Raw genomic sequence first — 17,544 nt, forward strand, 5'->3', positions numbered from 1 at the left:
ACTCTATGCCAGAATACCCACTATGTGCTTTATGTGTATAAATCATTCAATCCTTACAGGAGTTCTATAAAGAATACTGACAGGAGTCCATACTTATTCCCTATTCCTCCAACTTCCAGGGACAGGAACTTCCCTGCAGTAACACTGCTGTTACTTACCCATGACTCCCATGGAGAGGAGGATCTATCCAATTAGTGATGTTAGAATAAGCCGGATGTGCTAAACATGCTCTTTGCCTCTCCTTCAACTCCCACTCTTAGATGCATGCATCCTGATGTTAGCTCTGGCTAATAGGAAAAGGTTTCTCCCAAAGTGTGTGAGTCCTGGATTTCCCTGGCAGAGTCCGTTGTTCTCTGGGTGAATCTATTTATTCTGAGGTGAAGTGTTATTTAAACATATGGCTGAAAATTGTAAGGCATCTTCTCTAAAATTTTTACTCTCTGTTTGACATCTATATTTATCTTAACTGGTACAGAAATGAGGACCAATAAGGTATGTTATCAGGGGCTCCCAACACTCCAACAATGACCCTCACCCCCATTCACAGAATGAACAAATGTAGAGGGATTAAGCACTTACCTCATGATTATACACCTGGCTTGAACCCCAGACTCCAGAGCTCATGTTCATGGCCACCATTTTAACTTTCTCTTTAATATTTGGACTCCCCGAAAGTACTGCTCTTACCATCACTATGTGTTTTCACAGATAGAGAAATGTGAGGCTCAAGGATGTAATTTGTAATTGCTTAGCAACCCATGAGCAGAACAGAGATCAGAACTCAGACCACCTTACTCCAAAAACTCTGTTTTCACCTATAATATTATATATATATATATATATAATCACTATAATCTATAATCTATATATAATCTATAACCTATAATCTATAATCACTCCTTTCAAATGTCATCCAGAAGGTAGCCATGCCCATTTGGGCAGCCATTTGATTAACTACAGTTCCCTTCTTTTATTATTAGCCAAGAAAATGACACAAAAGGTTGATTAAAAGTCCTCGATATTGGGGCAGGTGGGTGGCACAGGCAGTTAAGCATCCAACACCTGAGTTTGGCTCAGGTAATGACCTCACAGCTCTTGAGACTGAGACCCGATCGGGCTCTGCACTGACAGCACACAGAAGCTGCTCAAGATTCTCTCTCCCTCTCTCCCTACCCCTCCCTGTCTTGTGTGTGCACTCTCTCTTTCTCTCTCTCAAATAAAAATCATTTTTTTAAAAAATCCTCAGTATCAATGGAAAGCAGAAAATAAAGCACCAGAATTAAAATGTGAGCATGGTCAGGTTTTTTCACTACTTCATATAATCCACCACCCTCACTTAAAAAATAAATATTTTCCTATTATTCTTCTCTTTGCCATGCCATCCTATTCAATTCTTTGTGTTCTTTTTTTCCTCTTATTCAATTCTTATCTCCACTTTTGATAAGCCTCCACACAGAAGTCTTGAGTACTCAAACCAGTTTAACATCTGTACTCATCCGATTGTGAATGTGCCTGTTTTATTACTATCTGAACAACTTACATGTGTTATGTATGTTGTTCTCTGAAAAAAAAAAAAGTAGTATTAAATTAGCATCCTCTGTTGAGTTGTATTGATTTCTTACATGCTTACCTGAAAAGGTAGAGTAGATTCTCCAGGCTTCACATAGAGATTGATTTTTGCTTGTTTCCACTGAGATGTGGAGATTCCAATCAGATCACCTTGCTTTTGCAAATCCCCAGACAGTGATGTTCTTGTAAAAACCAAGAGATGTGAATGCCAAGACAAATAATACCAAAATCGCACCTGTTGAAAATGTTTTTGAATGATATCAATATTCCAGTTACCTATCTCCAGGAGCTTTTCTATAATTAAAAATATCACACCCATGGGGGAGGGGAAGGAAAAAAAAATGAGGTTAGAGTGAGAGAGAGCCAAAGCATAAGAGACTTAACAGGAACCCATGGGGGAGGGGGAGGAAAAAAGAAAAAAAAAAAAAAAAAAAAAGAGGTTAGAGTGGGAGAGAGCCAAAGCATAAGAGACTTAAAAACTGAGAACAAACTGAGGGTTGATGGGGGGTGGGAGGGAGGGGGGGGTGGGTGATGGGTATTGAGGATGGCACCTTTTGGGATGAGCACTGGGTGTTGTATGGAAACCAATTTGACAATAAATTTCATATATTAAAAAAATATATATATCACCTACCATTCTGGTGTTCAATAGAATCTCCCCAATTCCCCTTTCCTCCAAACACGCAAGCCCAGAAAATGCTAACTCTGTCCTTTGCATTCTGCCCTTAAGAAAAGGCTCCGGGTAGCCCTACTATCTGGTAAAGCTGTTTAACACCTACTGTAAAGACGTCTAGGGAAATGGGATACTAGCAACCGAGACAAGTTTGAGGACACGTATTTGTCCGCATCACCACGGGCAGTTCCACTCTGCTTCCAGAGGAGGTTCCATGCTCTTCCCTTCTATGAAAGGACCTTTCTCTCTTGCTTCTTATGAATCTGGGGAGGTACACATGCTTAGTGTACAAGATCAGGTTTGACTTATGTATTCCCTTTGCTGTCTCAAACAATAAACCAAAAAAAAATTTTGTTGAAAAATTATTTTCTCAAATGAAAGAAAACTGTAATGAGTACTTTTCACTAATTTCTTCTCATGGGGACATTATCAAAGAACTTGGGAGCTCCTATAATACTGTTAATTCATAATTTAGTTCAAGTAAAGAAAACATCCTTTTTTGGGAGTGGGAGAGTGATCCTTTCACCTCCTAGTCATTATCAAAGATGACATAATTAATCTAAGGGTTTGAGCAGTTAACTGGGTGGTAAAGAAAACGTAAAGAGAGAATTATTGTGGGTACTGACAGCAGTAGCAACAACATCGAATTCAGGACCCTCATTTATCAAATACATATTTAGTGAGCATTTATTTACTAAGTAACAGGTACTGTGTGAGGCAGGACCAACCTCAATAATTGGATGATTCACTCTATAAAACATGTCAACAAAATCTCCATAAAAACAAGTTCAGACACAGGGCATTTTTTTTTTTTCTTTTTCTCATTAGGTCTTTGAAAAGTGCAGCCTTAGGATTCGAAGAAAACACAACGTTCAGAGATGAGGCCTCTCAGAAATAAAATCCTTCTCTTTGGATTAAAACAGACTCCTTTTCAGTTTCACCATATTTTAAATTCTTGGGTTGTTTTTTTTTTCCTTCACTGCTATTGTTTTATTTTGTTACATGGACAGATTTTAGTACACGTATGGTCTACCCATTTATTTCATGGTTGGTACCAATTCCAGTGGAAATTAAAGGTGAAAAAGTTTTATATGCTCTTTTAAAAAGTTGTCCAGCTTTAAAAGATCAAGCATTCTCTGTTCCAATGTAGTGCACAGTTTTCCATTGTCCACTTAATGGCCACAACTTCATCAAAAAATTCTTTCTGGCTATTCACTTCATTTTAGACATGACTACCATGCTCCCCTAAACTCAGGTAAGCAAGGCAGGTAAGTAAGAAATGTAAAGGCAAACAGGGTGTTTGATTAGATTTTATGGAAAGGGAGGATTTACATTCCTCACGGGCAATTAAATTTTAGGTCCCTGCTAGAGTCTCAGCCCATTCCCAGCTTGTAAATATGCAAAACAGAGCTTTAAACTTAGTAGTACAAGAGATATGCATGCCCTATCAGAATTTCAAGCTGTCAAACTGTCATTCAGTACATCACCAGTGCTAAGGTATTTCAACAGTGTATTAAGAGTAAATACCAATGGGATCCATATTTCACAGGATAAGAGCTCAAGACTTATATTTAATTTACTACTTTAACAGACTTGGCATTGTAAAGAATTAAGGAGAATTCTTCAGCTTATTACAGACAAAGAAACCTTCCAAAGTTTTTTTTTTTTTTTTTCAAATTTAATATTGGTAAGAGTGAAATCATTGAACAAAGTTATTAATACAGCTGTGATTTCAGATAGGCACCTGTCAAGTGCACAAGCTCCGTGCCTTTCAATCTGCTACCCACTGGGAGTAGAACACTAAGTCATGAACGTCAAATCACCATGCATGTCGCGAATTCCTTGCAGAATACATTACGGCAGTTTGTATTCAGATTTTGTTAATAGGTACTTTTTGGAAAAGAAGAAGAGGTGAGCAGGACTATTAGCATCAGTGCTTACGTAAACATCTGTAAACTTCACCAGAGAATGAAAAACACTGCTCTGTGTCAGAAAAGGTACAAAGCATTAGGTGTCCTTAGGGACTCCAGAGTTTTATGGGGGAGAATGAAAAGAAAAGGGAACAATTAACTAGAATGCATACAGTGGCAAAGATATGAACATAGTGTGGTTATTTACACACAAATTAATTAAAATGAAACCAAATGAAAGATCCACTTCCTCAATTATAGTCATTACAACATATGCTCAAGAGTTATATGTAGTGAGTTGCAACCATTCTGGACATAGCAAAGAAAAACTTCTATTATCATAGAAAATTCTATTAAACAGAACTACAAAAACAGGTATGTTAAGATTATACCAACCATTTAAAATGTATTTACTACTTACAATTCTAAAAGGAAATTATTTTTGTCATCCATGCCTGATTCAGTTAAAAGTAGTAAGATAAATGTTAATATTTATAAATGTTTTACTTCTCTTGGTTTTCACTAAGGCATGGTTTATATGGAGTGTGACTGGGCAAGGCACTGAATTAGTGTATTCAGGACAATTTCATGTGGTTAAAAGAGCTTCCAACAAAGCAGTTCCTTTAATTGCAAATTGGAGAGGGGAAAAACAAGAAGCGGAAGCTCAAACTATTTTATTGGTTTTAATTGCATCCTCTGTGCATTATTTATATTTTTTAAAAATATCCAATCATCATTTTTGGATGCTACGACATTTTGATGCCATATGATATGACATCATATGACAAATATCCAAGTCATCATTTCAGGTGACTTACGCTAATAGTTACGAGTACAGGTGAACAACTAAGCTTGCAAGGGTAATGGCCTTGGCTACACCACTTGCTCTTTGGTTCCTACAGTGCCCCGTGACATTCTCCGGAAGAGTGCCCAGCTCTACAAAGGAGTAATCAGGCTCTCTGATACTTAACTCTGTGAAGTGACCTAACGGGGCATTATTTAAGAGTTTATTAAAATGATTTCTTCCTATTTGTTTCATTTGATTTTGGTCTGTGCCCAAATGAATCTCTACTCTTCAAAAATTCTGCTTCTTTCCTCAACTTCCCTAGAATCTTTCTTTCGACGGCTCCTCCGTCTTAGAACTCCTTAGCCGGATCTTCATGCCCTTTCTAAGCTGCATTCCAAATGCTTGGCTACCCTGCCTTCTCTGCCTCATATCGGACCCTGCCTAGTATGTGCAATACCTGTCTTATCTTCAAGATATAGAAGAAAGAAGAAGAAGGAGGAAAGGGAAAGGAAGAGAAGAGAAAAAAGAGGCAAGAAAAAGAGAAGAGAGAGGAGAGAGAAAAAAGAAGATATCTGTAGCTCCTCCAAACTCAGCTGGGAGTTAGGTCCATGCTGGGAACGGGATCACTCATCACACATGCACACGCCCGCACACACACACCCGTAGTGATTTTTCTGACTCCTAGTCATAATTATGTTTTTGCCTGAGTATTCTTCCTCTGAATAAGCTTAATTAGAAGTTTAGAATCTCCAGTAAAATATAATCTGTTGTCGGGGTGCCCGGGTGGCTCAGTCGGTTGAGCATCCGACATCGGCTCAGGTTGTGATCTCGCAGTCAGTGAGTTTGAGTCCCACATTGAGCTCTGTGCTGACAGCTCAGAGCCTGGAGCCTGCTTCTGATTCTGTGTCTCCCTCTCTCTCTCTCTCTGCTCCTCCCCCAATCACACTCTGTCTCCCAAAGATGAACGTTAAAAAACAAATTTTTTAAACATAATCTGTGGTTTTAATTTATATGATTAGCCTCCATGTGTTTTGCTCACGCACAGGTGGAGAGAGTACCTGCTCTACTTTCCCCCATACCATGTTGTTTCCTCTAGAATCCATCCCATATGCTAACATCTATCCTTAGATTAAACAAAACGATCAGGGAACAAAGTGTGGGTTGCACCGTTCCAAGCCCCACTCTGTAATCACTTAATTTTTTTTTTCTAAATTTCTCGTTGAATGTGAGTTCATCACTCTACTGGGAGAACATTACAAGACATGGTCTTTGAAAACTTGTCGAGAGAACTGTTATAAGTGGATTATGATTGTTATGCTGTACTCACCCTCTTGGAGCACTTAACACTGAATTGCCATCGGAATCCCTAAAACCGACATTTCACTGGGGCAAGCGCATACTTAGGTGGTCCCTATTGCATTCCAGGCATCCAGGCTGTGAGCAGGCAAGCAATGTGTGTGTACTGAGCCAGAGAAAGAAGGTTTACGTTGTGATCACCATGTACACTCAGGAGAGAATTCCCCAAAGAACTATTTTTGCTTTGTAATTTTTACCACCTTGAATCTAAACCAAATGATGGCTCATCTGTCTCTACTGGTTGCTGGAAAACTTAGTTCGAACGTGTAGCTTGGCTCTAATAAACTTTATTTGTGGGACCAACCCATCTCTTGCTTCATCTATCTTTTCCCTGATATTCTCATTCACTTTAAAAAAAAAAATTACAATGTCTTTTGAATTCAAGAATATTAAAATAAGTGCAAAACAAGCTGAAATTTATTTTTAAACAGATGAATATGCCAACTAGCTCGAAAGCAGAAGCTTTGTATTCTCAATCTTCCCGCTTTTGATGAATTGCGAAGTCCTAAAAGTAATTTAGTACAGTAACTCAAATATGAGAACTCAGAAAATATTAATACCTAGCACAAATATCCTTCATATTTGATATTTCCTAGTTAATTCAAAACAGTATCTACACTTCAACATCAGTAAGAAACGGGAGCCTCTGGTTCCCATGTGTTGTTCGTCCTATCTCCCGGCTGTTCCAAGGAAACGTGCTGAGTTTCCAACAGTGACTTGAAGGGACTTCTGATACTTTTAAATTAAAGTCCACATCTTGAGCAAGGTGGGGGAGCGGGGGGAGGTGTAAGAAAAATTGTGCATGTTGATGCCACGTGCTGGCTATAGGTTAAGGACGAGGGAACTTGTGCGGAATGACTCCACAAGCCTATTGTTAGAAAAGAAGTCTCAAAAGAAAGCTTCATGTTTTTAAAGTCCTTTCGAAAAAAATGTTCTCAAGTGTATCAGCTTCATATGATTATGTAGGGAAAAAGTGTCATTTCATAAAATGAAGACATTAGTCGTATCAAAGCACCCAACTATAGTTAGCTCACTGCCTCAGTTTACCATGTTATAATGAAGAACAGTGCTATTCCACAAGTATAACTATTATCAATATGTTCCAGTTAGGAAAATTGACAAGATTTTCTCATTACTCAAGAAGATACGAATTTGGTTGTTTCACTGTTCTGCAAAGTACCACACATTACCACAGACTTATAAAAAAGTAATACTATATTCTTAGAATACTTTGTTGGGAAAGAACATTAGCTTTGTGTATCTCAGACTATAAATAACCTTCCTCCTCTAGCTAATTCTACTTCCTAGACCAAAAAGTACTATAAAATAACCCAAATATCCCTTCCTCTAACTCAAAAGCACTAACATTCAAGCAGAAACAGACAAAAGGGGAAAAAAAGAAAAAGAAAAAAACAGATACCTCTTCTGGCAGCCTGTAATGGCTCCTTAAAACACTCTTCCTTTTCCAAAAAGCAAGGAAAACCATTAACACTGAAGCCTTGGGGGGTTGAGTACTTGGTTCTGAGAAATAAATCAAGTGTCTAAACTGCCCATGGCTTTCACTGAGGCCCCACCACAGCTAAGCTCCAAGTTTAAGTGACAATAGAGAAAACTGTTCCCAAGTGGAAGCAATCGTAAATTGATACATGATCCCACTGACCATGAACTAACGGCTACCAGCGCAAAACAATAGGAAATGTAGGTCATCTTTACAAAGAAAAAAATATATATGACTTCTAATTGAGTCTCTGGAATTACTAATAAGCTCTTAATGTTTACTTCCGAATTTCTGCAAAACAGGAAGAATACATTTTATTGTTTTGCATCCCATGTGTTATGTATACAACAGTGACCACGATCACATCACTTCAGTATATGGCCTTGAATTAAAGCTAAGCAAGTTTGTGACGTACTTTTACAGATTGAGTAATTGTTTCAGGAGTTCTTAAAAAAAAAAAAAAAAAAAAATCCGTATCTATTGCATAGGATTTAATAGAAATAAAACAAAGGTGGGCAAGCGTAGAGTGTATTTGGGTGAAGGGGAGTCCAGGCAGGTATTTTAAATATAATCCCCATAAAGAAATGGGCAGGAAATAACAAGGGGAGGGGGCAGGAGGGGGAAGAGGGAGGACAATCCATTAGGAGTTCTGGGCACTCCCATTCAGATTTATATCAAGCTGAATATATAATTAGATTTATACCTCTGAATGATACATAATTTGTCACCAGGAATACCGGAATAAACTGCTGTACCCCTACACTTACAGATGATGAATTCAGTGTGCTGCAGTATCGATCTCCATTACTTTCTGATAACTAAAAAAATAAACTGGAATCCTAAAGGGCTTATGGGCATGCTAGAACTCTCAAAAGGACTGAAAACAAGGCACGCTGAACAGAAACGTCTAACATAGATGTTCATTTTGTGGAAAACAAAGGAATTTTGTTTAGTAAACATCTACGTGCCAGATCCTTTGTCGGGTACTTTATTTAACGACATTTTAATCCTGACAACCCTGTGAAAAAGGGTTGTGAAAAAGCTAATACTAGGCTTCCAGTGTGGATGCTCTCCAGGAGAGTAAGTTATCTGTGGCAGAACTTGTGGTAGGATCCCTACCCTAAGGAAAAAAAAAAAAAAAAAAAAAAACACAAGGCAACCTGGCTATACGCATAGGTGACAACATCCCTCAGGACCTTGTAACATGAAACCACTTAATCAGACTACATGTTTGTGTGTTACCATATAAAAAACTACGCCACATGGCATTTGGGGCTCAGTTCTTCGGTACGCGCCCAACCGAGAGGTGCCCGCACAAATAAAGTTGCTTCCTGGAAAGAAAAGCCTCGGTGTCACGACTGTGCGAGAATCCTGCTACAAACTGAGATTTGAACCAGGTCTGCCTCCAGGGCCCTTCTCTGCTTTCTTCTCTCTTGTGCTGTTGAAATGGCCTGAGTATTGCTTGGTCTGTGTTTACTTGGCACCAGAAAGACTAAATGAAAAAATAAAATTGCACAAAATGGAATTCTTTTTTTGTGCCCATGTTTATCTCCCTTTTTCCACCCTTTCATCTTACTCTCAACAAGCACTTGTGTAGATTATTTTATTTTACTCAATTAACACTGTTGGCCAAAATAATCAGCAGTTTTGGCAGCATGTATCCAGTTTGGGATTCTTGAAAGGACTGCGTGGAAAGAATACAAAATGACAGAAAAATTCATTAATAGGCCCCCAAAAAGAATCGTTGAAGTTATATGTTGCAAATGGTCTTTTGGAAGGACATGACATTTCATGCTGAAATAGCTCATATAAATCTCTCAGTTCATCATGAAAACAGTAGTAAAAGATAGCAGGCATTTACTGGCAGCAGTAACCCACGCCCAAAAGTTTACAACCACAGAATGGTCAATGCAAATCCCAATAACTGGTTACCTGACATGGGGTAGAGGCAGTGCGTGCTTTTGTAAGAACAGGACTTCCAAGTTTGGCCACTCCTGGAAATTGATGTGACCTGAAATAAATGAATGATCCTACAAAAAAAAAAAAAAAAAAAAAAAAAAAAAACTGTAAAGGCACATGGATATAAATTCTACTATCGTATATTTAGTAATTCTTTGCTCTTAACACCTTATCCTTGCACACATTCAACTGTTAATCAGATAAAGAAAATTACATTTTTACTTATGTACCATTTAGCTGTGTAGATAACCAAAAGTTCTTTCAAATGGATAACATTAAATATCTAAAATAAAATCCAATGGATTAAAATCAACTCTTGGTCTAACCCCCCCTAAACAAATATTTTTATTGGCTTACGTCACGTCATAAATAGAATCTGAAATCAAATTAAATGAAGCTTCTAAGTTTACAATCGGATATCCAACATGCCCTTATGAAATTCTCATGAGAGCACGATTTTTAAGTTTCTTCACAAAATACTGAAGGATGCCAGCCTGTGGAGTTTGGTTTCTCCTGGGGCTTACATGTTTGACATTGTTGTCTGTGCTAGTGGGGATGAAAGCTTAATTAAAGATCTAATCTGAGCATTAACAAAATAACTGCTTTTAGATTTTAACTACAGTAGATGTGCTCATGGCAAATGTACAAGGAGATAACATCTCTTAGCAGCTCAAAAGATCACATAGTCTGAACTGCTGTCAGGGGTAGCCTCATTGAATATTGAAAATTTACAAGGAAGGCTACGCAGAACAATGCCAAGGTCTGATCCTGCCCTTTGATAATCATGAAGTGATGGGCAACTTGGAAAGCCAACTATTTTGACTGAAAAATACCATAATCAGAAGGTGATTTTCCTAGATACAAGTACGCAGAAAGGAGATTTCATAATTAAAATGTATTATTTTATAGATACCACCATGTATTTAACCGAATAACCAAGGCTGCAAATCAGCAGTATCATCTCTGAATGAGAAAAATAGGACAGTTTATATGGGCTTTTTTTTTTTTTTTAAGTAGGCTCTACACCGACCTAGTCTCCGCATCCAATGTGGGACTTGAACTCATGACCGTGAGACCTAGAGTCACATCCTCTACTGACTGAGCCAGCCAACCACCCTTATACAGGGTTTAAAATCCCAAAACCAACAGGAAAGAATAAAACCTCTTATTCCCTAATTTCAAACTAAGAGTGATAGAAACTATATAAGCTCATTAAATGGTTTCACCTATAAAAGAATAGCATAGGAAAAGAGGATTTTGAAAAAATTATTCCAGCTTAAAAATCCCCAGGTTCAAGCAAAACTCAATTGAATACTTTTAAAAGACAACCAAAATTCTACAAATTAACAAATACTCAAAAATCTTGGTCCCCTGGTCATTTAAAAACAATATGCACAATTTCAAACAAGCAGTTAATTGAAGGATGGGACATACAAACTAAAACTGCAAAATCTAAAAGAAGCAAAAGGTTTGAATAAATTGGTTTTACCACAAAAATGACTTGTAAAGTGATGAAAAAAAAATCTTATGGAAATGTCTGGCACCACAGGTGACTTTCAATCAATTTTTAAGGAATATTTGTAACACTATTCAAGGGATCTTAAGTCTTAGAGATATATGGAGCTCAACTCCTTTTACATTGCCAGATAGCTCTAATTTAAAAGTTACGGAAATAGGAACATAAAAAATAAATTGCAGAGCAACGTCACTCGTGATCGTAGTATAAAATTCTAATTAAGAACTTATCAATTCCATTTGAAATCCTTATCCAAAAAATATGGCCTGACCAATCAGTGCTTTCCAAGAATGGAAGCTTGGTTTAATCTAGCCACTCTATCAACATAGTCAAATAGATCAACAAATTAAAGGGTAAAATCAGATTTGGATCAACAAATACTGAAAATCCTGTGGCAAAAAAAAATAGCCATTGCAAAGAAAATAACCTTAAGAAAATATTAAAAGTAGGGGCACCTGGATGGCTCAGCCGGTTAAGTGTCCAACTTCAGCTCAGGTCATGATCTCACAGCTCGTGAGCTCAAGCCCCACATCGGGCTCTATGCTCACAGCCCAGAGCCTGGAGCCGGCTTCAGATTCTGTGTCTCCCTCTCTCTCTGCCCCTCCTCCACTTACAATCTGTCTCTTTCTCTCAAAATAAAAACACAAAAATTTTTTAATTAAAAAAATATTAAAAGTAAACAATTAAATGAAGATTAATGATCAACCCCAAAATAAATATCCTAAATGGCAAACAACAAAGTTATTTTCATTAAAATGAAAAAGTAGAGATTTATGTCATGATTATTAATAACAGATAATATTAATTATCTTAGACTAACATTATCTCATAGGTCTAGTGAATGCAATTGTCAAGAAAATAATATATTTAGTAATCATAACGGAAAAAATAGAGACAGTTTCCATGTTTTGCCAATAATATATTCCTAACAGTAGATACCCCCAAGACTTACATTTTTATATAATGACAAATATTAATAAGAGAATTTGGTAAGGTTAAATCATTTTTTTTAACTTTAACAATAAAACCCTAGACATAAAAATGGTGAGAAATACTCTCTTCACAATTACATTAATGCAAAATATGTAGGAATAAGTCTAACAAGAAAAGGACAGAACTTTTATGAAGAACATTATAAAAACTTGTAGAAGACCATAAACCCTGTTATTAAATAGAGATAATAGATAATATATTTTTAAATGAAAGATATTATAAAATTATTAATTTAGTGAAAATTTATTTGCAAGTTAAATGAAATCCTAAGAAAATTTTAATATTTCGAAAACATAGAATACAGTCTTAATATTTATATGGGCAGGTAAGGAGTAAAGAGAATATGAACTCTGAACCCAGACCCAGGGACTTGTAAAAATATGCCTCCGGATTTATTTTAAGTCTGGTTTGCAGAATGTACTAAGAGAACTATGGAATTATAGCATATCAAGTAGATTGTTTCTGGTAATCTGCACGGTTCATTGTAAAACACTTATACACACCCAAGAGGGGTGACAGGAAAAACACAGTATAAAAATTAAACAATGAGGGGCTCAGCCTCTGTGGGTTAAACTGTCCATGCCAGCCTCAACCTCATCTTTTGCAAAGCATGCATCCGCTTTTAATGTAATGGTCTAGAAGGGACTACTTACATGATGTGAAAATATTAGATAGAGGACGATAATGAATCAAATATGATATAAATATCACAAATATTACCATAAAGAATAAAAAGTCAGAATACAACAAGTAAAACCAACCAAATGAGATTTGGTTCATGAATGCAAGGGTGGTTTAATATTTGAAAAATTCATGTTATGAATAAACAAAAAAGATAATATGGTGACCATATGGTTATCACATATTCAAAAAACATTTGACAAATTTTAACATACATTCATATATATATACACACAAAAAACACATTATGAATAGAAGGGAACATCGCTATCTGATAAAGCAAAACAATCTTTCAGCAAATATAGCACTTAAGGTTGAGTTATTAACAGCTTTCTTCTGAAATAAGAACAAGTTTAGAAGCTATCACCTGTTCTATTCAACATTTCCCCAGAATAACTAGCCAGTGCAATGAAACAAAGAAAACAGAAGGCTTCACATTCAGATAGAAGGAAATAAAATTGTCATTATTTGCAGATAAAATAATATATGCATATATATTCACAATTAGTTTAGGTTCATACACACACACACACACACACTTAGCTATAATAAATAAAATTAGCAAGGTCATTGCGTACAGGATCAATATTTAAAATACAATGGCATTTCTCTATACCAGCAAACAAAAACAGTTTTTAAAATATTATAAGAGCTGAAAACCTATCAAAAACCTAAAAAATTTAACAAAACACTTTTAAAATATATACACTAAAAGCTTCAGAATTTTAGAGAAATTAAGCTCTAAATAATCTAGGAGATTAGAAATATTTGAAAAGATCTTTTTCAGTAAAATACAATAAAGATTACAAATGAGCAACCATTTTATACCCACAGATTAGAAAAATTTAAGAGACTATAATGCCTGCTTCTGGTAGACAAATGGGAAAAAAGCCCTCTTATTTTGCTACTGGAATTTTAAGTGTTAAGATTTGAAGGGAAAGTACATATCTTTCTGTAAAAACCTAGTAGTCTCACTCATAGCTGTTCACTGCATAGTAGTGAAAGCACCCTATATAAGAAGGTGTGTACAAGAATGGACTTTAAAGCACCGTCGTGATATTGTCACTCAATAAGAGGATAGCTAGATATGTTATAGCATATCCAGACCAAAGAAATGAAGCAAACAAACAAAAAGAATTTTAAAAGTAAGACAATGAGTATGTAGGATCACAGGACAATGATCTCTAAGACAGGGAAAATAAATGAGTTATGCCATACAATTTCCCCCAGCTTACTGCCTAAACAGTTTCCAGCTGCCGTGTAGGGAGTGGGGAGCCAGAAGGAGTGTGACAGTCTCTTCAAATTGAAAAGATGGAGATGCCACTTTGGGGACACTCAACTGGCTAGAGTCCACAAGGCAGAGGACAGGAGGACAGGGCTGCAGAGAGAGAGATCCAGAGATCCACAGAGTCTCCCCCTCCCCCAAATCTCCACCTGAGTACTGACCAGTGCATGGAGGTGAGGAAACTTAAGTGAAGCTGGAACTTCAACTTCTTTTTTTTTTTTTTTTTTTAATTTTTTTTTCAACGTTTATTTATTTTTGGGACAGAGAGAGACAGAGCATGAACAGGGGAGGGGCAGAGAGAGAGGGAGGCACAGAATCGGAAACAGGCTCCAGGCTCTGAGCCATCAGCCCAGAGCCTGACCCGGGGCTCGAACTCACGGACCGCGAGATCGTGACCTGGCTGAAGTCGGATGCTTAACCGACTGCGCCACCCAGGCGCCCCTGGAACTTCAACTTCTAAAAGGCACAACTGGAATATTTCCCAGAGGTCAGAAAGGGCCAGAAATCAGAGGCCCTTTCACTCAACACCAGAAGGAAAACATTAATTAAACAAAGGAACTGGATAGAGTACTCAAGTCAAATGAAAACTTATGTCCAAAAACAAAATTAAAAAAAAAAGGTATGCAAATCTTATAGCATGTTCATAATCACCAACATTTAGAAACTAAAATATCCTTCAACTGATCAATGGGTAAACAAACTGCGCTTTATCAATGTAGTTGAATACTACTCTGTAGTAAAAAAGGAAGGAGCTGCAATCAACAAGGATGAAAGTCAAATCCATTAAGCTAATTGAAAGAAGACAGACTCAAAAGGCTACATAGGACATTAGTATATTTATATGACATTATGGAAAGGGCAAAACCATAGGGACAGAAATCAGATCAGTTAGATGCCGGTGGCTAGACGTGAGATGAGCAGTGACTGCAAAGTGGCATAGCATTTGGGGGGAGAATGGAACTCTTTCAGATCTTGAGTTTTCTGATAGTTATACAACTACATACGTTTTTTCAAATTCTGTGAACGGTACACCAAAAAGGTTGAATGTTGCTGCATTTAAATTACACTTTAACAGATGGACAATGAGTTGTCCTTTCTGTTTCAAACTTTAATCCACTCCATCACAAAATCTTAAAGGAAAAATAAGGTTAACAGGCGTGCACGCACACACACACACACACACACACAAATTAGGACCTTACTCCACTGTGAAATAATAATCTGAGTTTATAGTTTTAGACAACAGATGGACGGTCAAAGTCTCTCTCTCCATCCATTGACATGCTCCCCCACCAACCCCAGTTTGCAATGGCTATAATTTAAAATACAGCCAACACTGCTAGTTTGGCATATTTCCTTGGAAATCTCAAAGAAGAGACAGAATAATGTTCAAGAGGGTTGTATGAGCTTAAAGAGGATTGACAATACAGTTGTGTTAGTATAAAGTTTTAATAGGATACTAATATACCTAGGCAATGACATCTACACAAAAGAGAGAAAACAGAACAAAACCCTTCTGTTTTCCTTGGAGATTCCCAAACCTTGATTGAAATGCCATGTGTTGTTATAATTGCTCTATTTTAAGATGCTATATGAAAATTGTACTGGTGCTTAAAAATACATAAGAAGATTGTTACAAAGAAGTTTTAAGAGTGATTAAACTGCATTCAAGTATTTGTCAATTTATTTTATAGCTGGTGCCAAATCTCTGTTCTCTGTTTCCAGAAAGAAGATTAAACTATTTTTCTTTCTGTTTTGAAAAAATTGGATTGCTCTAAAAAGAAGGCACACCTATTGTGCATGAGTTCTGGCAACTAGAGAATATTATCAGAAGACTCCCCACCCCCCACCCTCATGCCTTCAACCCTGTAAAAAACGTGGCAACAGGGGTGCCTGGGTGGCTCAGTCAGTGGAGTGTCCGACTTTGGCTCAGGTCATGATCTCATGGTTCATGAGTCTGAGCCCCACATCAGGCTTTCTGCTGTCAGCACAGAGCCAGCTTCGGATCTTCTGTCCCGCTCTGTCTGCTCCTCACCCACTTGTGCACTCTATCCCTCAAAAATAAACATTAAAAAAATTATAAAACAAAAAGTAAAAAAAATGTGGCAAGAAAAACATTGTTTATTAAAACAATGTTCTTTTCGGGAAACGCAATTAATTACAAATTATCATGTTGATCATGACAGTTTAAAGCAAGACAAACCAGAGTTCTATGTATATAGTCTATAGCTAGAAATGAAAATACATAGTAGCACCATTCTGCAACACGAAAGACAACAAACACTTTTTTAAGAGGAAAATGTCCTACCATTATTTGTGTTTGCTATGTGATCAGCATCAGGTAGGTGGTTGTCTCCACTGGCCAATCCTTTCATGAACTCCCAGTGTGAATCTTCTGTGAGAAATGGTTCCCAACCACAGAAACCAGACTCAAAATCACACGTGAGATGATGTGCTGTTATGCATGGGGGGAAAAAACAGATGAGGAGGAATTAAGGAGGAAACATAATTCCTGAAATACAGACTTCATATCAGCCAATTAACTTCAGAGGGCAGAACAATCGTTCCACTTTGTAATAATCGTTTTCTGAATATCAGAATAGTTTACTTTTCCCTCAGAGTTTTCCATGTGATGTGTGAGGCATCGCCCTTCTACATTCTTCTAACTACAAGTTTGGCACATTTCATCCTGGCTGTGGTCATCTCTACTGTGCTCAGTGATGCACCATCAAAGTAGAGCTTTCTTTGCAGGGAGTAACTGATTCCTCTGCCAAGACCAACAAGATTCAACAGCTCAGTCAGTAGTTTAAAAAGATCCATTTGAAAGAGGGGAATTGATTCTGGATACCCAAACAGTTTGCAGTTGGTGCCTTGGTATTCATTCTGTTACACTATTTTAATAGTTTCTCAAAAAAAAAAAAATGCCTAGTCACAGTGGAATTGCAGGTAAATTAGACATTCTGAACTTTGCTTTTCGTTTCCCTCTTAATACACAACTAAAAAGTCAGGAAATACTTATGTTTCTACATTAATCACAAAAGAAAACAGTATGGAGGTTCCTCAAAAAAGTTAAAAATCAAACTATCATATGGCCTAGTAACTGCACTAGTAATTGTAATTGTAATTGTACTTACCCAAGGGACACAAAAATACTGACCTGAAGGATACATGCACCCCAATGTTTATAGAAGCATTATTTACAATAGCCAAATTATGGGAAGAGCCCAAATGTCCATCAACTGTTGAATGGATAAAGAAGATACGGTGTGTGTGTGTGCGTGTGTGTGTGTGTATTCTTCAAAAAGAATGAAATCTTG

General features: G+C 37.0%; 1 protein-coding gene across 2 annotated transcripts in view; it reads right to left on the reverse strand.

The window, feature by feature from the left end:
* MALRD1 (MAM and LDL receptor class A domain containing 1) overlaps positions 1 to 17,544 on the reverse strand; it is a 784,828-nt gene that overhangs the window by 692,383 nt on the left and 74,901 nt on the right. For both annotated transcript variants that reach the window (XM_086714806.1, XM_086714807.1), the window contains 3 exons: positions 16,536 to 16,682; positions 9,726 to 9,823; positions 1,631 to 1,804 (listed from right to left, as the gene is read on the reverse strand). In XM_086714806.1, the coding sequence (XP_086570932.1) occupies positions 1,631 to 1,804; positions 9,726 to 9,823; positions 16,536 to 16,682 (419 nt within the window). The remainder of the gene's footprint in view (positions 1 to 1,630; positions 1,805 to 9,725; positions 9,824 to 16,535; positions 16,683 to 17,544) is intronic.

This window comes from Puma concolor, chromosome B4 (assembly GCF_028749965.1).
Source record: "Puma concolor isolate L17-30 chromosome B4, mPumCon1.1.hap2, whole genome shotgun sequence".
Taxonomy (NCBI): Eukaryota; Metazoa; Chordata; class Mammalia; order Carnivora; family Felidae; genus Puma; species Puma concolor.